General features: G+C 54.7%; 2 protein-coding genes across 10 annotated transcripts in view; both read left to right on the forward strand.

Moving 5' to 3' along the window:
• MAST3 (microtubule associated serine/threonine kinase 3) overlaps nucleotides 1–4,434 on the forward strand; it is a 37,038-nt gene extending 32,604 nt beyond the window's left edge. For all 9 annotated transcript variants that reach the window (XM_053583449.1, XM_053583450.1, XM_053583445.1 and 6 more), the window contains 7 exons: nucleotides 103–332; nucleotides 773–1,003; nucleotides 1,281–1,507; nucleotides 1,983–2,105; nucleotides 2,310–2,449; nucleotides 2,557–2,738; nucleotides 3,418–4,434. In XM_053583449.1, coding sequence (XP_053439424.1) covers nucleotides 103–332; nucleotides 773–1,003; nucleotides 1,281–1,507; nucleotides 1,983–2,105; nucleotides 2,310–2,449; nucleotides 2,557–2,738; nucleotides 3,418–3,950 — 1,666 coding nt within the window. In that variant the 3' untranslated portion in view covers nucleotides 3,951–4,434. The remainder of the gene's footprint in view (nucleotides 1–102; nucleotides 333–772; nucleotides 1,004–1,280; nucleotides 1,508–1,982; nucleotides 2,106–2,309; nucleotides 2,450–2,556; nucleotides 2,739–3,417) is intronic.
• Nucleotides 4,435–6,686: 2,252 nt separating this feature from the next.
• On the forward strand, nucleotides 6,687–19,589 carry PIK3R2 (phosphoinositide-3-kinase regulatory subunit 2). Its single transcript, XM_053585091.1, has 16 exons — nucleotides 6,687–6,874; nucleotides 8,744–9,481; nucleotides 12,080–12,172; nucleotides 12,478–12,528; nucleotides 12,609–12,740; nucleotides 12,838–13,048; nucleotides 13,485–13,570; nucleotides 13,726–13,834; nucleotides 13,928–14,026; nucleotides 14,182–14,362; nucleotides 14,478–14,603; nucleotides 16,124–16,266; nucleotides 16,547–16,723; nucleotides 17,828–17,899; nucleotides 18,070–18,240; nucleotides 18,463–19,589. Exons 2-16 carry the CDS (start codon nucleotides 9,160–9,162, stop codon nucleotides 18,668–18,670), a joined length of 2,181 nt encoding a protein of 726 aa, XP_053441066.1. The 5' UTR covers nucleotides 6,687–6,874; nucleotides 8,744–9,159; the 3' UTR covers nucleotides 18,671–19,589.
• The last annotated feature ends 2,682 nt before the right edge of the window (nucleotides 19,590–22,271 follow it).

Raw genomic sequence — 22,271 nt, forward strand, 5'->3', positions numbered from 1 at the left:
CCTGATTCCAGGTTGAGAGTTAAAATATAGCCTTGAGAGGTGACTGGATATCCTAGGGTACAGGTGCCTGGCAAGGATGACACAGGGTCTTCTTCCCTGCAGGTTGAGGTCCTGGACATCCTCTGGTTCCTCCTGTCACTCATCTCTGTCTCAGTCTGAACGAGGGCCCAGCCCATCTCTTCTGAACACCATCAGCCTAGACACAATGCCCAAGTTTGCCTTCTCATCAGAGGATGAGGCGGTGGGCCCCAAGAGGCCTGTCTTTGTTCTGGGGGAGCCTGAGTTACCCCCAGCGACCACCCCAGTGATGCCCAAGCCCTTGAACCTTTCTGGTAAGTGAAGTTTTTACTAAGAGGAGTAGTGTCATGAAAGTTTTCCAGAGACTAGACTATTTGAGATGGGTTTTCAAGGATGAGTAGGTGTTCTCCATCACTAACTAAAGCTTTAAGATAAAAGAGGCAAGGGCTCCAGAGAAGCCTCAGTTATCCTTAGGAGCCCCTGGCATATGGATAATACCTCTAGCTTCTCAGGGTCAGGATGGGACCCCTGCCTGCCAAGAGGGGAAGCTAGAGGTTCAACTGGGTATGGAGGAAGGCTTCCTGGAGGAGGGGACTTGAAGAGTGGAGCTTTGTCTAGAAAATAGCTTGGGAAGGGTGTGCAAGAAGAGGAAAGGCCAGGAGGTTGGCTGAAGGGAAGGGCCTCAGGCCTCCGACGGGTAGAGGGCCAAGTGGTAAGGTGGAGGAGCACTAGGCTGACTCCACTGACCCCCTAGCTGACGCAGCTGCCCTCAGCCACGCCCGCCTCCGAAGTAACAGCACTGGTGCCCGACACTCCACTCCTCGGCCCCTGGATGTTGGCCGGGGCCGCCGCCTTGGAGGCTCAAGAGACTCAGCCCCTGAGAAGTCCAGGGCCTCCTCTGGTGGTGGTGGTGGCAGCAGCAGCAGTGGGGGCCGCGTGCCCAAGTCGGCCTCCGTCTCTGCCCTATCCCTAATCATCACAGCAGGTAACGCTCAAGGTCAAGTCTGGTGTTTTATTTGTTTGTCCACGTCTGTTTTAACCAACAGGGTGGGGGACCTTTCCTGAGTTGGTGAGGTTGTGGCTGAGCCTAAGGAGAGGGGAAGAAGAACTGAGGGAACAGTGTGCCCAGTAGAGGGCACAGCTTGTGCTGGAGCATTGCAGCCATAGCAAAGTCGCCAGGGTGTTCATCATAGTGGGAGAGAAAAGCACTTGATGGGGTACCCTACAAGGAAGTGAGTGAGCCCCTCCCTGAACCCTTGCAGATGATGGCACTGGTGGCCCCCTCATGAGCCCCCTGTCCCCACGCTCACTGTCCTCGAACCCATCATCCCGCGACTCCTCACCAAGCCGAGACCCGTCCCCTGTGTGCAGCAGCCTGCGGCCCCCCATTGTCATCCACAGCTCAGGCAAGAAGTACGGCTTCAGCCTACGGGCCATCCGTGTCTACATGGGTGATAGCGACGTCTACACTGTGCACCACGTCGTCTGGGTGAGTGAGACAGATGTAGGGAACACTGAATGGGAATAGCAGGGGCCTGGGTACAAGCCCAACTCTGCCCATGCAAGTCCCTTCCTGCTCAGAGCTGCATTTTGGAGCCTGGCTTGGGTAGGAGGACAGAGCTAGTGTCACCTAGCTCTTCTTGGTCCCTGTCATTTATGCGGGAGGAGGTTGGGTGAGAGAAATAGGGATGGACAGAGAGACAGAGACCCCAGGTGAACACTAAGTTCCTGGCTCCCTGCAGGAGCACAGTGGGTATGTTATCTTCCTTTCCCTAGTCCAAGAATGTCATTCACACCTCGGGGCCTATGCTCCCCACTGCATTCCCTAAACCCCAAGGTCAGGGAAAGAGGCAGCACAAGAGACAGCAGCTTGCTGGGGTCCCACAGCTGACCCAACTGGGCAAGGGTCTCTAGACCTGGGGCTCAGGCCTCTGACTTCTTGCTCCCTGTCTTGCCACCTGCAGAGCGTGGAGGAAGGAAGCCCTGCCCAGGAGGCAGGCCTTCGAGCTGGGGACCTGATCACCCACATCAACGGGGAGTCTGTGCTGGGGCTGGTACACATGGATGTCGTTGAGCTGCTGCTGAAGGTGCGGCCCTCCACACCCCTCTCCAGGCTCCGTGACCCCCAGGACCCCCTTGGCTCCTGGTTCCCATCAGTTAGGTGGATGAATAGACCTTCGGGTGGTAGATTCCAGCTGGTCCCAGAGTGAAGAGGCCATTGTAGCAGCTGCCAGACAGGTGGTGGGTCTGGTGAGAGGCACATAGGTGATCCTCTACCGTCTTTCCCACAGAGTGGCAACAAGATATCCCTGCGGACCACAGCCTTGGAGAACACATCCATCAAGGTGGGCCCTGCCCGGAAGAATGTGGCCAAGGGCCGCATGGCACGCAGAAGCAAGCGGAGCCGCCGGCGGGAGACCCAGGACCACCGGTGAGCAGTGGGGCTGAGCAATAGTGAGTGGTTGGCAGGGTGCCAGGTGTCAGGAGACTGGCAGCAGAGTTCTGAAGCGCCCCTCCACCTTGGTTTTCCTTCCTGAGGCGGAAGTCACTCTTTAAGAAGATCTCCAAGCAGTCCTCTGTCCTGCACACCAGCCGCAGCTTTTCCTCTGGACTCCACCACTCACTGTCATCCAGCGAGAGCCTCCCGGGTTCACCCACCCACAGCCTCTCCCCCAGCCCTACCACACCCTGCCGCAGCCCAGCCCCTGATGCCCCAGCAGGTGGGTACACAACCCAGGCTACCCTGGGAATAAGAGCTGGTCTCTTGGGTAAATGTAGTGACATGATGTAGGAAAAGAAATGACTGTAAGGAAGGGCCTTCCCAGGCTCCTGGAGTCTAAAAGGCAACCTGGGCTGGTCAGAGATAGGTGCAGGGGCTGGAAAGGGTATATCTAGCAGTGGGAACATTGTGAGCAAATTCAGAAACAGGAGTGTGAATGCTGAGAAGGGGATAATGGGGTTTGAAGAATGATCAGGCCAGAGCATGGCTTAAATTAGAGGGCACTAGGGAGCCAGGGAGGGTGTGTGAACTAGCAACAGCATGGTTTGAATCCTGGAAAGATTGTTCTAGGACAGGAAAGGATAGTGACTTGGCCTGATCCCTAGCATCCTTACTCTGCAAGAGTCAGCCAGCCACTGGGATAGGATCAGGCTGGAAGGATGGACAAGCTGGAATAATTCAGAGGGAAGGCAGGGGAGGCTTTCTAGAGGAGGGTGTATAGGAGCTGGGACTTTGATGACTGAGTAGGAGTTCATCAGATCTAGGCCGAGGAAACAGGACAGGAGGCAGAAAAGCCAAGCACAATGGGTGGACTTTGGCATTTGAGTCAGTCCCAGGGCCCTGTGTCAATGCCGGGGGTTTTGAGGCCAGTGGCTCAGACCTGTGCCTGTCCTCCACAGAAACCACATCCCCACCCAGTGCATCCCCAAGCTCCAGCAGCCCTGCCTCTCCAGCTGCCACTGGCCACACCCGCCCCAGCTCCTTACATGGCCTAGCTGCCAAACTTGGGCCACCCCGCACCAAGACTGGCCGCCGCAAGTCCACCAGCAGCATCCCGCCCTCCCCATTGGCATGTCCACCTGTGTCTGCACCCGCTCCCCGCTCACCCTCACCCCTGCCTGGACACCCACCTGCACCCACCCGCTCCCCTCGGCTGCGCCGGGGCCAGTCAGCTGACAAGCTGGGCACAGGTGAACGGCTAGATGGGGAGTCAGGGCGCCGCAGCCGTGGGCCAGACTCCGAGCTGGTTGTCATGCGTCGGCTGCACCTGTCTGAGCGCCGAGATTCTTTCAAGAAGCAGGAGGCTGTGCAAGAGGTGAGCTTCGATGAGCCACTCGAAGAGGCCACTGGGCCACCTGCCTTGGTGCCACAAATTGCTGTGGAGGGTGCTGAAGCTGTGTCAGGAGCTCTTGGACCCACTGGAAAAGACTGATTCCTCCCCACTTGTCACTCCCTGGCCTCAAAGTTGTGTGTTTTTTGTGCAGTGTTTTTTCTGAAAAGTCATACCTGGATGGAGACTGAGTCACCAGCCTAAGACACCTGGAAGGCAAGAAGCCTTTCTCAGTCCTTGCTGTAATGTGGAAACAGCACTTCCTTCATGTTCTGGTGTCAATGGTGGGGCAGGGGGGAAGGAGCAGGAATGGGGGGATGAGCGTAGCATTGTAAATAGCAGCAAATCTCTGGAACTAATTTATTACTTTTTATAGGCAATAGACAGACCGAGCTGCCCCTGTGAAGGCAGCTTGCCCCAGGCACCTGGGACTTTGTCTGCAGACCCTGCTCTCTGGGCTGATAAGGAAGCACTTTGGACAAGTCGTGTGCATTTGTGTTCTCTAGTTTTTCTGTACTTGTTACGCTTTTTTTGTTACCTGATCCAAGACCCACTAATTGTGGGAATGAAGCTGAACTCACCTGTGCAGGCCTAGTATGGATGTGATTTGGAGAGTCCCTAAACAATTCCCCTCCCCCAAAGCACTTCCCACTAGCATAGTTGCCATCCCCAGGCCTTCAATCCTGCAGGCTTTGGCCTTGAGGAGAAGGTGTGGGAGTTGGGGTTTTGATGTACAAATAGGTGTTCACCAGATTGAAGCAGAGGGGTCATTCACTCCACAAGGGAGTATTGATGCCCTGGGAGACCCAAGCTTCACAGGGCACTGCCAAGACAGGAGAAGAGTGTCCATCCTGGACAAGATTCCATGTGTTTGAGGCCCACCAGAGTGAGCCCTTGACCATGATGTGTCTGAACACCCTCTGAGGGGTTCCCTTGTGTGTTGAGTCTTTCTGGGATAAGTGAGAAAACCCACTCGAAGCCTGGTTTTGAATTTCAGCTTCATTGTGTGGCTCTGGGAAAATGGTTTTCCCACTCTGTGCCTCAGTTTCCTTGTGTTTACAAGACTAATTCCAGTGACTGTGTATTAAGCACTTACTGTGTACCAAGCGCTTTTACTTGTAGCTTCTCCCTCAGTCAGCCTTAAAAAGGCTGGAGGCAGCATCATCACCTCTGTACATTAAGGGACAGAAAACTTTCCCACAATCACCTGGGGAGAATTGTGACAGAAAGGAGCATCAGGCAGGCCCTGTTGTGGGCATTATCAAGGGAGCATGAATGCAGGGTCTGGCACCAGATACAAAAGACTTTAACCCCAGATCTTCCCCACTAATGGTTTGTGACTTGTGGGCTTGTGGGCATCTTGGAAGTGGCTGGTGAGATTGCTTTGCCCCACTTGATAGGAGCTCTGCAGCCGCCACAGCCACTCCATCCTTTTCTGAGTCCCCTCCCAGCAATGCCTAGTGTTGCAGGGCAGACCTAGGCTGTGCATGACTTGCCCCATCCTTCCATCCTGGAGCTGGCAGTGAATAAAAGCTTATATTTGCAAAAATGAGGTCCAATGTCTGGATTTGTGAAGGGCCAAGAAAGGGGTAAGGGACGAGTGGAAAGGGGAATTGGGTGAAACACCTGTGGCTCCGTCATTTCAAAAAAATTTTTTCTGAGACAAAAAAGCTGCCTTCACAGGGGCTGCTCAGTCTTAACTTTGTCGCCCTTGGTAGAGTGCTGTGGTTTCATAGCTCACAGCAACCTAAAACTCTTGGGCTCAAGTGATCCTCTTGCCTCAGCCTTCCCAGGTGAGGACTACAGGTGCCCGGCTATTTTTAGAGACGGGGGTGTCTGGCTCTTGCCCAGGCTAGTCTCGAACCAGTGAGCTCAGGCAATCCACCCGCCTCGGCCTCCCAGAGTGCTAAGATTACAAGAGTGAGCCACAGCGCCTCGCCTTTCAAATAGGTTTGTGGGGGGTCATGGGAGCTGACCGTGGACATCACTAATGGCTTCTCTGGTTCTGACCTGCTAGCTCTATCCTTAAAAGCTTCAACCACTCGTCTTGGCCCCTAAGCTACGTTAATAAAATCAGTAAAATATCGTGCTATCCTGGTCTTCACATGGACTGTACCATAAAACTTCTCTCCCTAACCTAACCTAGGCTAGCTCCAGCGCGATCCGTTACTTCCGGGGCTCTGAGCAGTTCCAGAAACATTCTTGGCCACGCCCCCTATCTCCGAGTGTCTTCGGCTATTTCCGGAAACAATCTTCTGCGTCAGGCTCAGGTTGGCCAAGTGTTCTGCTGTTTCCGGACACTGGGTTGCCATGGAAACGCCATCAACCTTGGCTCTTTCTTGGACCTCAGCTTGTTTGGATGTTTCCTATAAAGTTCAGCTTTCTGTGGCGATGGCCTTCCCTACCACGTTGCCTTCTCCTTTCCTGAACTTAAGGTTGCCTCATCTGCCCTCCGGAACTGTCCATGCTTCAGCAATTTCCGGAAGCTGGCGGCCACCTCTGGGTCTAACCTCCCATAGCCACCATTTGGGACTGAGCACGCTCGGTTCTTTCCAGAAACGCTCCGCGGTCTCCAGGCTCAGCCCGGGTTACGCCAGTCCAGCTGTTGCGCGTTCGGCCATTTTCGGAACCACTCGGGAGTCTCTAAGCTCAGTCGAGTCCAGCCGATCCCTACCGAGGCCAGCATCGGATCTCTGGCCGACCTTATTGCGCTCGACTGTTTCCGGAAATGCTCGGCTGTCTCAGAGTACACGACAGCCCTCCAGTCCCGCGGGATTCTGTTCGGCTATCCCCGGAATCGCTCGGGCGTCCCCCCCAATCCAAGGTTCCGCTTCGGCCTCGGTTCACGCTCCCGGCCCGAATAGGCTCGGGTATTTCCGCCCGGGCAGGCCGTGCCGCTCGGAACCCTGGCGGCGGTGGAGGCGGGGATCCCGCGGTGGCGGCGACGGCTGCCGCTGTGTAGCCACTGGGCGGGCTTGGCTCGGCGTGACGGTGGCCGCGGCAGCGGCGGCGGCGGCGGAGACCAGGTGAGTCCGAACTGGCCGTCGTGGAAAGAGGGGTTGGGGGTGCACTTAATTGTGGACGCCCAGATGGAGTGCGGGGCCCAGTTAAAGCCAGAATGCGAACGCCAGACTGCACCGGGCCCCGCAGGAATTAGGGGCCGCAGGGAGAGAGAGGCCTCGGACTGGACTGGACGGCGGTGCAGCTTGCCTGAGACCGTCGGGGCAAGGTGGGGGCTCCCCCTGCGGTAGAGATAAGAGGCTGGAGCCGCAACCCAGAATGCAGGGAGGCCCTGCCTGGAATGGGGTGTCGATCAGTAAGGAGGGACGCCCAAGCATTGTATAGGGCATAATGGGGTGCAAGAGGGTCCAGGGTCATCCTACTTCCGGTCCCCTTGCTGGACTGCGGGTCCACACAGGCCCGAGTGCGCGTCTGCGAGAGCAGGCAGGCCCTGCGTTCATCGCAGACCCCTTACCAGGCCTGCCCCGCCCCCCCGGCCCTCCTGGGGCGTGTGCAAACGTGTGCGCACTGGGTTGCGGGGGTGGGCAGGCATACAGATCCAGGCGGTTTCTTGGGTATCCCTTTTCCGGGCCTCAGTTTCCTGACCTGTAGAATGGAGGAAACGGGGGCCAGGGAAGGATTAAGTTGGGGCACCTGCGAATATGGAACCTCTGCTCTCTGCTTGGACACCTACTGAAGCTGGGAATAAAGTCCAGACCCTCCCCCTGGCACTTGAGGCCCTTCGGGGTGTTTTCCTTATACTCACCCTGAACTAGCAAGGAACATCCCGCTGCCTGTACCTGTTACCTCTGCCAGGTGCACCGGCCTATCCTTTGAGATGAGGCATTCTTTATAAAAGCACACCCCCCCACCCTGACCCCCTCCTTCACAGAAGGACTGAACCCACAGTGTTCAGGTGTTAGAGGTGTTAGTGCCCATCTCTGCCACCACACTCCGGTGCTCCAGCACCCAGCAGCCTCTCCTCATTGGCAGCTGCAGTACCCTCCTCTTGGCTGCCTCTGGCTCCCTGTCCTAACCTGGGACTAAGGTCCCCTCTGGCTCTTCCCAGCCCCTCCCTTCTCCATGTTTTGCACCTACTGTGAGTCCCAGACTGAGCCAGGCTGGGGACACCAACACCTAACCCCACCCATGGGTCCCCAATAATTATGTCTACAGAGACTGGGGTCCATTTGCTTGGACTCATCTCTAGGCCTTTGTTTATGCCAAGGCCTCTCCCTGGACCTCCTTCCTTACCCTTTTTGCTCAGCTGGCCTGACTCCCTCCATGGGGCTCCCAAAATACCCAGAAGTGTCCCTCATCATGCCCTGCCCACTCTGGGCATAACTGGCCATGTGTTTGCTGCCTACTCACTTCTTTCTGGGCCTTGGAGTTGGGTGAATCTAGGTTTAAGTCCTGGTTTTTTCCTGGCCCTCTAAGTGGCCTACAAAGACTTCTCTGCTCTGAGCCTCAGTTTCCCATCTCTAACAGATGTAATCAAGAGCTTCTTTACTGGGTGGCGCCTATGGCTCAACAGTAGGGCGCTGGCCCCATATGCCGGAGGTGGCGGGTTCAAACCCAGCCCCGGCCAAAAACTGCAAAAAAAACAAATAAACAAACAAACAAAAAAAAAAAAAACATTAAAAAAAAAAAAGAGCTTCTTTACTAAGCATGTCTGGGCAGATTCTTGGAAGCTCTGCTCCCAACTACCCTAAGAGAGGGCTGTTAGCACCCCCATTTTACAGATGGAGAAACTTAGGCCCAAAGAGGGGCAAGGATTGGCCGAAAGGTCCCCGGGAAATTCAGGGAATTCCAAAACTGGATTTGAGCCCATCTCTGTGTTGGAGGTAGGAGGAGTCAACCTACCTAATGCTGCCCTATCCTTCTCTCCTTCCTAGGTCAGCATCCTTGTCCAGTGAGCATGGTGGCAGCCTGTGCCTTAGGCTCTCTCATCTGGTGTGGCCAGAAGAGCCACCAGCCTAGGGTGCCAATGGCTCCCTGTGTGAGGGAGTGAGCAGCCTGCCCACCCCACCCATTGATGGGAGACATAGTAGCCCAGTGACCTGGACCACACCACCAGTCCCCTTCCACCAGTTGACGGATGGTGGACAAAACCATCAGTGGCCCTTGTCAGGGTTGTGGAATAATGGAAAGTGAGGCATGAGCGGCCCTTGTGGTCGCCTGTGATTGTGGGAAATAGAGGTCCCAGTACCCGAAGCCAAGCCAGTGGACCGTTCTAGCCACTGCCCTGGCCAATGGGGCCAGTGGGGCCCCAAGAAGCCACCTGACCATCCAGACCCCACCCCACCTAGCCATGGCGGGTGCTGAGGGCTTCCAGTACCGGGCACTGTACCCATTCCGCCGGGAGCGGCCAGAGGACCTGGAGCTGCTGCCGGGCGACGTGCTGGTGGTGAGCCGGGCAGCCCTGCAGGCACTGGGCGTGTCCGAGGGTGGCGAGCGCTGCCCACAGACTGTGGGCTGGATGCCAGGCTTCAATGAGCGCACGCGACAGCGAGGTGACTTCCCTGGCACCTATGTGGAGTTCCTAGGGCCTATGGCCCTGGCCCGGCCCGGCCCTCGCCCACGGGGCCCCCGCCCATTGCCCGCCAGGCCACGCGATGGGCCCCCTGAGTCAGGTGAGCAGCAGGCAGGGGCCCTGGAAAGTGGGTGGTCCCCTCAGACCCTTGGTCTCCTTTATAGTGAGGCAATGGGACCTGTTCCAGGGGAGGAGGAAAATGGACATTTGGTCATTTGACAAATGTTGACTTATTGTCAAGTGCTGGGCTCAGCAGTAGACACAAGGCCTGCTTCAAGAAGTGATGAGCACGTGATGAGGTGGCAGCAGATGCAATGAGGAAGGAACCTGGCAGGGGAAGAGCTGAGGGTGGAGTGCTCCAGGCTCTCAGGCACAACAAGGGCAAAGGCTGTGTGCAAGGTGGGAATGTAATGGCAGGTTCAGGAAACGGGAAGGAAACAGGGCTGGGCCTTGAGGACTTGGATGAATGTTGAGGACAGTGATGAATGTTCAGTAAGATTCAGAGGCTCAACCTAGCTTCATCCTGCATTTTGCAGACAGAGTCCCTCAAAGAACTGCCTGTGTTACTCTGATGGTGACCAAAATGATGGGACCTATAAAACCCAAAGAGGGTGGGATGCTCAGTCAAGGCCATGCAGCTCCATGGGGTATGAGGACCTCACATCCTCTTCCCAAGGATGTGTTGGTGGTGGAAAATCAGGGGCACTGAGCCTATGCTAAAATTGCTGGATGCTAGGCAGAGGATGTGGTTCCAGCCAGGGAAACTGAGGCTCAGGTTAGAAAGAGGAGGAGCCTGAGGGGTGCTGAGTGCAGCCCAGTGAGGCCCTGTGTAGACTGGGAGACCAGAGTGCAGGGGGGTTGAACGCTTCACTTGGGATCAGTCACACAGTGAAGCTAGATCCCCTGGAAATGCCATGCCTATTTTGTGCCAGAGGGACACTTCCCAAAAAGGGTCAGCCAGTCCCACAGCATGGGGCTGAATATGGAACACTGAGGTGGTATGGCACTGGTTTGGGCCTCATAGCATCTGGTGTCTCTAGGGCCTGGGCTTGTCCCGCCTCAGCCTGGAAGATCAGGAGGCGGCCCCATCCAGGCTGCCAGCCAGAATCTGCCTCTCCCCCTGGTAACAGCCACCTGCCTCCTCTGTCTGCCCTTTATCCAGCCACTACACATGTCCCCACGTGGAGCGGCTATCCAGCCCCACCCTCCAAATCTTCTAGGGCTACATGACCTCTGCCAGAGCTTACCTCAGTTTCCTCATGTGGAAACTGTAGGGTTGGTCCCCTTGCATCTTCAGGCCCTGCAGCTCCCGGGTGCTGGGACCACCCAAAGTGCTAATGTGCTGAAGCTGCCTATGTTTCTGCCATCCAACTCCAAGTGGGGGGCTGAGGACAGAGCCCTGAAATTGCCTTGGCCTCCACCTGGCTGTGCACCCACAGGGAGGTTGCTCCCTCTGTGCACCATAGTTCCTCATCTGTAAAATGAAAGCAATGCCTGTTCTAGTGGGACCTCCCTCCCCACTTTGCAAATCAATGACAGGTAAGTTTCAGGGTTGAATTTTCAGTTCACAGGGCCAGAGGGTCACCCACCTCCTCTCCCCTTGTTCTTTTTAAAATTTTTTGGCATTTTAGATGGAGCTGGGCCTTTCTTCAGCTTGAGGCACCACCTGGCCCATCACTCAGGAAGGCCCCGCAGGCCCTAGCACCCTTACTCTGTGCCAGGGCGTCCTCACCAAGGGCCAGAGCCACATCAAATGATGGCAGTGCAGGCAGAGCACTGCATTGACAGATACCTGCACACAAAGGGCCCTGTCCAGTGGGAAAGTAGGGACTAGAAAGGAGCTGGACCCAGGAGGCCACTGGCACCCATTGAGGGGGGTTCAATGTTTTAAAAAGAGGGGGAAGAATAATTTTTAGAAGCAAAGTGACTTAGAAAATGGGGAAAGTCCCTTGGAATAAGCCATTCAGATCAAGATGAGGATGTTTTCCTTTTATTCCTTTCAACCACTTTTTTATTTGCATCAAGAAGGGAATAATCACACCATCAGCCCATTGTCTAGTTGAAGAAACTGAGACCCAGAAAGAGCAGGTCCTGTGCCTGAGATTACACAGCAGGCTATATGGTGGAGCCCAAACCTGCTGTATGAGTTTCAGTGGCTGCTGTAACGAATTGCCACAAACTAGGTGGCTTCAAACGAGAAGTATTTTGTCTCATGTTTCTGGAATCCAGAAGCCCAAAATTGGGACCATGCTCCCTCTGAAGGCAATGGGAGAGAAACTTTCCTCATCCCTTCCAACTTCTAGTGTTCAACTTGTAGATTAATGATTCCAATCTTGGGTTTTCTCTTATAAAGACACTAGTGGAGATTTAGGGCCCATGCCCAAACCGGGATAACCTCTCCTAGAGATCTTTACTATAATTACCACTGCAAAACCCCTATATCCAAATAAGGTCCCAGTCACAGGTACCAGGGGTTAGGATTTGGACATATCATTTGGGGAGACACTATTCAACCCACTACACCTGGTCTCTGAATTTGTGTAAACTGATACATTATCCCATTAATTAGGCCCTCCCAGCCCCTCTGGCCTCCTGAGCTGAGCCCTACCTTGAGCCACCTGTGCTGAGGTCCAGCTGACGAAGAGAAGGGCTGGGATCCTTCCAGGGACCCCACCAATATGTTGTCCCCTCCTGCCAGGCCTCACACTTGCTGACCTGCCAGAACAGTTCTCTCCACCTGATGTGGCACCCCCTATTCTGGTGAAGCTTGTGGAGGCCATTGAACGAACAGGTGAGCTTTATCCTGGCTGTAACCCTGCATTCTCCTTGCTTACCTATAGTGATGGGCAATTCATCCCCTCACAGGGCTGCATGGGAGGAGGGTGAGCCTGGATGCTCTGGGTAGAGCAAAGAGTGAACCCCAGGGAAAGATTCACAGGACCAGGCTATTACAAGTGCTGTGTTCTTATATCTGAGCGCCATAAGGAGACTGCAGGGGCTTGAGTAGCCAGCCAGGCCTCACGGGGGGGAGGGAGGAGATTGGGGCAGGATTTGAGAGCCAACTCACCTGTTTCCACCCTACCCCCCATTCCCCAGGGCTGGACATCGAATCCCACTATAGGCCAGAGCTGCCTGCCCCGCGCACAGGTTAGGGGAAGCCTCAAGGGGCGGGGTGGGGGAGGAGCTGGCAGGAACTACAGTAAAAGATATGTCCACCTGCACCTCAGACTGGTCGCTGAGCGATGTGGATCAATGGGACACCGCAGCCCTGGCAGATGGCATTAAGAGCTTCCTGCTGGCGCTGCCTGCCCCCCTCGTGACACCAGAGGCCTCAGTCGAGGCGCGCCGGGCTCTGCGGGGTGAGCCTGATGGGCAGCCTGGGTTAGGGAGGGATTGCGGGGGCGGGGGTAGCGGAGAGCCGGCCCCGGCTTACTCTGCCCGGCCATCTGTCCGCAGAGGCCGCGGGGCCCCTGAGGCCATTGTTGGAGCCCCCGACGCTGCCGCTGCACCGCGCGCTCACACTGAGCTTCCTACTCCAGCACCTGAGCCGAGTGGCCCGCCGCGCCCCAGCCCTGGGTCCCGCGGTCCGATCCCTGAGCACCACCTTCGGGCCGCTGCTGCTGCGCGCGCCACCGCCCTCGCCGCCGCCAGGGGGCGCGCCGGACGGGTGAGAGGGTGGGCTGAGTCGGAACGGAAGGAGTGGGACTTGGCCAGAGTGGGCGGGGCCAAGGGCAAGACGAAGCCGCGCTCTTGCGGTAGAGAAGAGGGGCGAATGGAAGGGGACATGAGCTCGGAAGTTGGGACCAAGAGTGAGTGGGTCTAGCCCTGAGGGGAGGCATATAGATGGGGCCTGCACCCTCGCTGAAGTTCCTCCTCGGGTGCATGCCATGCATTCCATACATGTATGAGCATTTATGGGGTGCTCACTGCATATACCTACATAGGAGTCAGCCTCTCACACCTGCCTGTATCATCTTCCCCTCTTCTCTGCACATACCTTCACATATACACACCCCTAGGTGTGCAAGTGTGTGCAGAATTGTGTTCAGATGCGTGGTTAGATAAGGCCTACCCAGCCTTCACCACACTCCCCTTCCCCCCAGGATTGAGCCCAATCCCGACTTCCCTGCACTGCTGGTGGAGAAGCTGCTTCAGGAACATTTGGAAGAGCAAGATGTTGCACCCCCAGGTGACAACCCTTTGCGGTATCATTTCTTGTTGCTGGGGGCCCATGAATGCTAATTCCAGTGCCCTGCCAGTATCTGTTGGACCAGTTGCAGTGGAGGAGAGGAAGCAAGAGCATACAGTCAGTGCTCAAGATGCATTTGTTTTTCTGTTCCCCAGCGCTGCCACCTAAACCCTCCAAGGCAAAGCCAACACCCACAGGCCTGGCCAATGGAGGGAGCCCACCCTCCCTGCAAGATGCTGAGTGGTACTGGGGGGACATCTCCAGGTAGAGTTGCTAGTGTGGGGCCAGGGAACAAGGAGGTACCATGTGGTGGGCAGGGTCTCCAAGTGGACAGCCCTAATCCTGGCATCCCTACAGGGAGGAAGTGAATGAGAAACTCCGTGATACACCTGATGGCACCTTTCTGGTCCGAGATGCATCCAGCAAGATCCAGGGGGAGTACACATTAACCCTCAGGTGGGGGCCTGTCCCTTTAGGGATGACTGGGGTCAGAGGTCACAGAAGCCAGGTTTCCAGAGTGGGTGGGAGATGTAGTGTCAGGGCCACTGGAATGGGGGTCAGGTTTGGGATCTCTTTGGGTGCTGATACTCCATCTGTCCCCCCCTCCCCAGGAAAGGTGGGAACAACAAGCTGATAAAGGTCTTCCACCGTGACGGGCACTATGGCTTCTCAGAGCCACTCACCTTCTGTTCTGTTGTGGACCTCATTAACCACTACCGCCATGAGTCATTAGCCCAGTATAATGCCAAACTGGACACACGGCTTCTCTACCCTGTATCCAAGTACCAGCAGGTCTGTGCCAGGGTGGGAGCCAGGGAGGGTAGTACCTGGCTGGCCCTGGGCCTCAGCTTCCCAGATAGGCCCAGCAAGACCACACAGCTCCCCTGATTGCACTGGGTGTCCCCAGGACCAGATCGTCAAGGAGGACAGCGTGGAGGCAGTGGGTGCCCAGCTCAAGGTCTACCACCAGCAGTACCAGGACAAGAGTCGGGAGTATGACCAGCTCTACGAGGAGTACACACGTACCTCCCAGGTACTCTGGGCCCCACACAAAGAAGAAACCGAAGCTCAGAGGGGCAATGGCAAGGCCAGCTGTAAGATGGCCAACCCCAGGGGGCATGGGGATGGATATCCAGTTCCAGGTCACAAAATAGGCCCTTGGGCTCGGCGCCTATAGCTCAGCAGCTAGGCACCAGCCACATACACCAGAGCTGGCAGGTTCAAATGCAGCCCGGACCTGCCAAACAACAACTACTACCAAAAAATAGTCAGGCATTGTGACAGGCGCCTGTAGTTCTGGCTACTTGGGAGGCTGAGGCAAGAGAATCGCTTAAGCCCAACAGTTTGAGGTTGCTGTGAGCTGTGATGCCATAGCACTCTACCCAGGGCTTGAGACTGTCTCAAAAAAAAAAAAAAAAGACAAAGCAGGCACTTGGCACCAGGGGATGTTCTAAAATAAATGTATGCAGTTTAAAAAAAAAAAACAAAGATATGGGTAGAGCCTGTGGCTCTAAAGGGTAGGGCGCCAGCCCCATATGCCAGAGGCGGGGGGTTCAAACCCAGCCCTGGCCAAAAACTGGAAAAAAAAAAAAAAAGATAGAGGAGAAGGGACCAAACAGGTTCACGGCAAGCCAGGGGGTATCTGTATCAGTCTGAGCCTTGGTTTCTCCGTCTTCAAAATGGAGCTGTGGATCTTGATTACTTGATTCTTTTTAATCAGAATGTTATTCAAAATAATAATCACATCCTTATAAACTGATAGACCAGAAATCAGATGATCTATCAATTCCGTATCAATGTTATGGAAAAAGACAGCATTTTCTAAAACAGGGAGCTGTTGTCACTGAGGGACTATTAATAAGCTTCTTTTGCAAGTTAAAAGGGAACAGATTCAGACTGAATATCTTATCTCCAGCCAGGAATTGCTCAGCAGTCCCTCCATAGTCCCTAAGGGTTTGCTTTCTATCCCCTTTCTCCTGATGCGTTGACTGAGGCTCTAAGTGGACCAGATGTCTGTTTAGAATCAGTTAGAAATTTGGTGAGTGACCTTAAGAATTACTTAGGCCCTTATTAACAGTTCAGATTTTGTGTGGGCGGTGCCTGTGGCTCAAAGGAGTAGGGCGCTGGCCCCATATGCCGGAGGTGCCAGGTTCAAACCCAGCCCTGGCCAAAAACTGCAAAAAAAAAAAGAACAGTTCAGATTTTGTGGAAGGCTTTGAGAGGTTCTGTGAGATAATACATAGGAAATACTTGATACAGCGTCTACCCCAGAAAAGAAGCTCTATGAACTGTAGCAATCAGATTTATCATTAATTCTCAGCAGTGTTAACAGGTCTAGGTTTTTGTAGGTACCCATGGGAAGATGGAAAGGACGAGAGGAAGGGGCTTGCTGAGTAGGAGTTCATTTGCTGTAACAGGAGTTAGAAGAATGGTGCTCCTATTAGAGGATACACCTGAACAGAGTCTCCATATCAGAGTTGGGATCTGCCTTCACCCCTCATGAGGGGCTTTTAAGGAGTCCCAAGAGATGCTAAGATGCACCCCCTCCTTCAGGAACTACAGATGAAACGCACAGCAATTGAGGCCTTCAATGAGACCATCAAGATCTTTGAGGAGCAGGGCCAGACACAGGAGAAGTGCAGCAAGGAATATCTGGAGCGCTTCCGGCGTGAGGGTAATGAGAAGGAAATGCAGAGGTGAGTTTGGCTTCTCTACCCTGCCCTACCCCACCATGATCTGGTACCATGCAAGCAGGGAAAGAAAGGAAATTGAAGGAGACAGTTAGGGTTCCCTTGTGGGGGCAGGGTAATCAGTTGTAATGGGCTTTGGAGGACGAATAAGAATTTGCCAAAAAGAGAGACCAAGGGAAATAGCATGTGCATAGGCTTAGAAACTAGAAACATATAGTCTGGTACAAAGTAGGTCTCCAGGAAAATTCTGGAGCCATCTGAGGCCTCTGAGCCATCCCTCCCACAGGATCCTGCTGAACTCGGAACGGCTCAAGTCTCGCATTGCAGAGATCCATGAGAGCCGTACAAAGTTGGAGCAGCAGCTGCGAGCACAGGCCTCAGACAACCGGGAGATCGACAAGCGCATGAATAGCCTCAAGCCAGACCTCATGCAGCTGCGCAAGATCCGAGACCAGTACCTCGTGTGAGTGGCTGGCCCTGCACTTGCCTGGGTGTCCCCCTTTAGCACTGGGGCACTTGGAGATCGCTGTGGGTATCTCATTCTTTGTTTCTCCACCAGATGGCCCTACCTTGCCCCCACATCCTTCATCTGTCCCCTTTCCTCTCAGGCCTGGAACCCTGTCACTCCTGGGCCCTATACAGGGCTCCCCATGCATCAGCCTGAATGTTGCCAAGCATCTAGGAACTGGAAGCACCATTTTCCAGGGATGGGTTTGAAGCCTTCAGCATAAATGCCTGCCATGCAGCCTGGCATCTGGGGTGGCTGGGTTCAAATCCCACCTCCACCTGCTGACCTAGTGAGAACTTTAACAAGGGCTGCTCTGCCTCCCACCTGAGCCTCAGACACTCATGTACACCTGTAATATGCCAGGTGCTGTGCTAAGCACTGTGTATAGTTTATTAACAGCTCATTTAGTCCCTTCTCAGTCTTTTCTCTGTCACCCTAGGTAGGGTGCCATGGTATCATCATAGCTCATAGCAAACTTAAACTCTTGGGCTCAAGTGATCCTCCTGCCTCAGCCTCCCGAGTAGCTGGGACTATAGGCACCCAATGCAAGGGCTGGCTAATTCTCCGTTTTTAGTGGAGACAAGGTCTTGCTCTTGCTCAGGCTGGTCTTGAACTCCTGAGCTCAAGCAGTCCACCTGCCTCAGCCTTCCAGAGTGTTAGGATTACAGGTATGAGCCACCACGCCCAGCTCCTCAGTCTTTTAGACACTGAGGCATAGAGGAGATAGCGGCTGTGTGCAAAGGCCAAGAGTGCCATGCGGCCCCCAGACTGACCCTCTAGTGATACTAAGGCCCTGCCTAGGCTGGGGATGGGAGGCATTCTTAAGTGTTAACAGAGACAATTAAATCAAGGCGGTGGGGTTCCCTGGCAGAGAAGGGGAAGCCAGCCTGGGTTCACACTACCCTAGGCCAGATCAAGGGTGCCCCCTCTGGGTACAGAGATGTTGTACCCAGAACCCGCTCTCCTAGGTCAACCCTTGGCTCCTACCACACTGGATAGGCCTACTATGGGCTTGCTACCCGCAGAATGGTTCAAACCCCCTTTCCTTTTCCCTCTCAGATGGCTCACCCAGAAAGGTGCCCGACAGAAGAAAATCAATGAGTGGTTGGGGATCAAAAACGAGACTGAGGAGTAAGTGATCACTTTGAGGGAGGGAGGGAGGCTTCCCAGAAGAGGGGGCATTGAGGGTTTTGAAGAATGAATAGGAGTTCACCAGGGAGGAAGAGTTGTCCAGGCTGTTGGAGAGAGAGCCTCAAATGCTGGTAGGTGAGTGACCAGGCTCCCCACCACCTCCCCCACAGCCAGTACGCACTGATGGAGGATGAGGATGATCTCCCCCACCATGAGGAACGCACATGGTACGTGGGCAAGATCAACCGCACACAGGCTGAGGAAATGCTGAGCGGCAAGCGAGACGGTACCTTCCTCATCCGCGAGAGCAGCCAGCGGGGCTGTTATGCCTGCTCTGTGGTGTGAGTACCTGGCAGTGGGGTGGGGAGTGGGGGGCCACATTTCTTCTAGAGTTCTCTTTGAGCACCTACCCTGTGCTAGGCCTTGAGAAGGCAGCAAGGAAGAAGCCCCCAATAATTGCCAGAGCAAGAAGGGATTGTCAGGGCCAGGGGAACAGACTGGACTAGAGCCAGGACAGCCTAGTGGGAAGCCTGCCTGACCTCCCCTTTCATCCACCCCCATAGGGTGGACGGTGACACCAAGCACTGCGTCATCTACCGTACAGCCACCGGCTTTGGCTTCGCAGAACCCTACAACCTGTATGGGTCATTGAAGGAGCTGGTGTTGCACTACCAACACGCCTCGCTGGTGCAGCACAATGATGCACTTACTGTCACCCTCGCTCACCCTGTGCGTGCCCCAGGCCCTGGCCTGCCACCTGCTGCCCGCTGAGCACCACTGAGAACCCAGCGCTGAGCAGAGCCACCCCTGGACTACAGGACAGACCAGCCACATCCAGGGGTCTCCATCTTGCTTGCTCTCTCTTCTTTTGGGTTCTCTCAGCATCTCTCTTTTTTTTTCTTTTTCTACAAGCCTCTCTCCCTCTTTCCCTTCCTGTCTGTCTCTATTTCCATCTGTCTCTGTCTCTTTCTGTCTCCATATTGGGGGGGTCTTACCTGCCCCCCTTCTCCTTGGGCTTTGCCCTCCCTGTGGCTCTGGCCACCCTGACCCTCTGCCCTGCTCACCCCACCACAGGCCCCTGGGGTCCGGAAAGCCCCTCCTGGCTACACCTGCCATGTTTACAGAGGCCCCTGAGCTGTGCGGCCCCAGCCTGGGTGCCCCAATTTTTAAGCCATAGACCTGGGGTCAGGGCAGGAAGGAACTTCCCTCCGCTGCTTCCAAGAACCTTGGCCGTGACATTCGGGGCTGGGCGGGACCTGCCCCGATGGACCCCAACTTCCCCTCCAAACCTAGAAGTGAAACCTGCTGCCGACTTACCCCATGATGGGGCGACTATGAGAAGTTCCCCCACCCCACAGACAAATAATTAAAAATAAAGTTGTGAGCTGGCCCCACCTCCCCAGGGAATCACAGCCCACACCCCCTGCTGGTGTGGCCTAAGTGGCTGAGATGTGCAACACTGCCCACAGCGCCTCCAGTGGATGCAGATTTAGGGCTCTTCTTCGATCATGTTGGGTTTTGATTTTATTTTCCCTTCACTACAAAACCCTCTTTTCTCTTTTGGGACAAGAGCCCTGGTTTTCTATGCTGCCTGTGGCCGCCACACTGCCTGCCTGGCTCAGCCAGGAGGCAGGTTTTGTACGGTACGTTGTTATTGATAAGGATATAAAACATTGAACATGGTGGTTGATTCTGTTGTCAGTGACTGAGCTTCAATGTGACATCTGTATGCTGGGGGCCCTGCCGATTGTGGGGTCACAGCAAGCCAGGGCTATGGTTTAACTCTAGGCCACACCTGAAGTCCAAGAACTCCCTCCCAGCCCATTTAACAACTCCAGCTCTGAAAAGTTGAGAGATCTGAGGTCACAAAATGGAGAGATTTCAATTCCGATCTCCTGCCCCACACTGGCCTGCTAAGGAGACCCTGACTTAACTCCTTGAAGAATTCCAGGACTCCAGACTGGCCACCCCAGGTGTGAATCCTGTTGTAGGCACCAGCAGTGACCCTGGGAAACTTACCTATCCTATCTCACCTGTAGCTTCCTCATTCATAGCCAAATGACATTAATAGTCACATGGTCAACAACTCTCCCATGCCACTCATAAGAGTCTCCTATGTCCTTGAAGTTCTCAAAGGGCCAGCATCTCTATCCAGAATTTGATACCCACCCCGACCCCTCTCTCCAACCTGCCCCAGCACTTAGCCTGCCAGGTCCCAGGTTCTGGCTATAGGGGGCTCCCATAAATCAGCACAGCCACTCCCTTCCCCTGCATGAGTAGTCACAGGATCATGGTCCCCATCTTCCTCCATGGCCCCAGCCAAGATGAGATTGGGATAGAGGGCAGATGACCACCACCCACATGGCTTCAAGCCACACTCAACCACTTGCTGTGTGTCCTTGGTAAATTGCCCTCCCCTCTCTGATCAGCCATTTTTCTTGTTACCAAGTAGGCTCAGTAGTCCCTCTCCCCCACCTCCACTGGACACCACTGATAAAATAGGTTTGGGACCCAATCTGTGCCTAGAACCCAAGTAAGACAGTAATAACTTGGGCGGTGCCTGTGGCTCAGTCGGTAGGGCGCCAGCCCCATATACCGAGGGTGGTGGGTTCAAACCCGGCCCCGGCTGAACTGCAACCAAAAAATAGCCGGGCGTTGTGGCAGGCGCCTGTAGTCCCAGCTACTCGGGAGGCTGAGGCAAGAGAATCGCTTAAGCCCAGGAGTTGGAGGTTGCTGTGAGCTGTGTGATGCCATGGCACTCTACTGAGGGCCATAAAGTGAGACTCTGTCTCTACAAAAAAAAAAAAAAAAAAAAGACAGTAATAACTTGGGAGGTTACATTTATCATTTCTTCCAATAGGGCAAGTGCTAGTAACCACTGGAAAAATTCTAGCAGTTACATTTATATTTCTTTTTTTTTTTTTTTTTTTTGTAGAGACAGAGTCTCACTTTATGGCCCTCGGTAGAGTGCCATGGCATCACACAGCTCACAGCAACCTCCAACTCCTGGGCTTAAACGATTCTCTTGCCTCAGCCTCCCGAGTAGCTGGGACTACAGGCGCCCGCCTCAACGCCCGGCTATTTTTTGGTTGCAGTTCAGCTGGGGCCGGGTTTGAACCCGCCACCCTCGGTATATGGGGCCGGCGCCTTACCGACTGAGCCACAGACACCACCCTACATTTATATTTCTTAAATCCTGCCCAGCATAAGGTGAGCACCAAAATTGAGTCTCAAGGAGCCTCTGAGAAGGAAAAGGGCTTTGTGGTTGGCTTGGCCATCTGAGGGATAGGGGTTCAGCCAGCCACTGAGACTTCAGGGAGACCCTGGCTCCCAACCCTGCTGCTACCTGTGTGGACATGTCCTGAACTGGAGGGAACAGGCTTCAGAGCTGAAAATTTAGCTGCTTCTCCTAGCCAGGTGTGAGGTGTTTCCTTACGTGAGATCCAGCCCTGTGTCTTGCACTTCATTTGAGACCCGGTGGTGTCTGAACGTCTCAGTTATTCTCCCAACACCCTTAGCTTCCATCAGCCTTTTCACAAAAGCCATACTCTCTGCCTTCACTGCTGTCCTATGCAGGCACCTTCTAGGCTCACAAGACCCACCTGTATGCCCCCCAACACCCAGCCTGGGGCAACTCTCCCCCTGCCTCTGAACCCTCCATAGTAGCTATAACTTCCAAAACTCACATTATCTCCATTTTAGAGAAAGGGAAACTAAGGATCCCAGTAGAGCCCAGAGTCAAACTAGGGGCCAGGCTGGATCCAGTCAGATTGCCCTGCACAGCTTCTCCCACCACCCCTCTTGTAACCAGCACAGGTTCATTTCTTTCCCCCCACAGGAGCCCTCCAAGGGCAAGATGGCCCCACTGCCCGCAAGCCTTGGACTCTGAAAAGAAAGAATGCCGCTCTCCTCTCCCTCATTGCAAGCTGGGGTAGAGGACCCTAGAGAAGTGAGGTTCCTCTCCCTGTGCTGGCTTCTGTTTTCTGGCCTAGCCATGGGCAATCCTGAGTCAGCCCCACGGGACCTGGGTGAAGGTCATGGCTGGGGAGCTTGAGGGTGATGGCACTAGGAACAGGTCCTGTAAATCGGGTGGGTCCCAGGCCAGGTAGAATGTAGGGGACCCTGACTGCCAAGTTCTAACCACTTGCAGGCAGGGGGTTGTCCCCCACAGAGCACAGGCTCTACCCTAGAGAGAGTCTGAAAGGCTAGGGACTGAGGCTGGATTACCCTAGGCGCCCCCAGAGGGTCCCTGGGCACCGGGAGATATCCCCATTTCTTTTGGCCTTTCGGCAGGTCTGTCTATGAAGGCCCCACCTCACTCCCCTCCCCTTGGCGCTCTTGCCAGGAGCCTCACGTGACCCAGCAGGGCTGA

The sequence above is a fragment of the Nycticebus coucang genome, chromosome 3 (assembly GCF_027406575.1).
Source record: "Nycticebus coucang isolate mNycCou1 chromosome 3, mNycCou1.pri, whole genome shotgun sequence".
Classification (NCBI taxonomy): Eukaryota; Metazoa; Chordata; class Mammalia; order Primates; family Lorisidae; genus Nycticebus; species Nycticebus coucang.

Excerpts from the sequence above, each read along its gene's own strand:
- PIK3R2 (XM_053585091.1), top strand. The coding sequence starts at position 9,160 with ATGGCGGGTGCTGAGGGCTTCCAGTACCGGGCACTGTACCCATTCCGC. Across the intron at positions 9,482-12,079 it reads CGATGGGCCCCCTGAGTCAG|GCCTCACACTTGCTGACCTG; the intron begins GTGAGCAGCAGG and ends CCCTCCTGCCAG. Across the intron at positions 16,267-16,546 it reads AATGAGAAGGAAATGCAGAG|GATCCTGCTGAACTCGGAAC; the intron begins GTGAGTTTGGCT and ends TCCCTCCCACAG.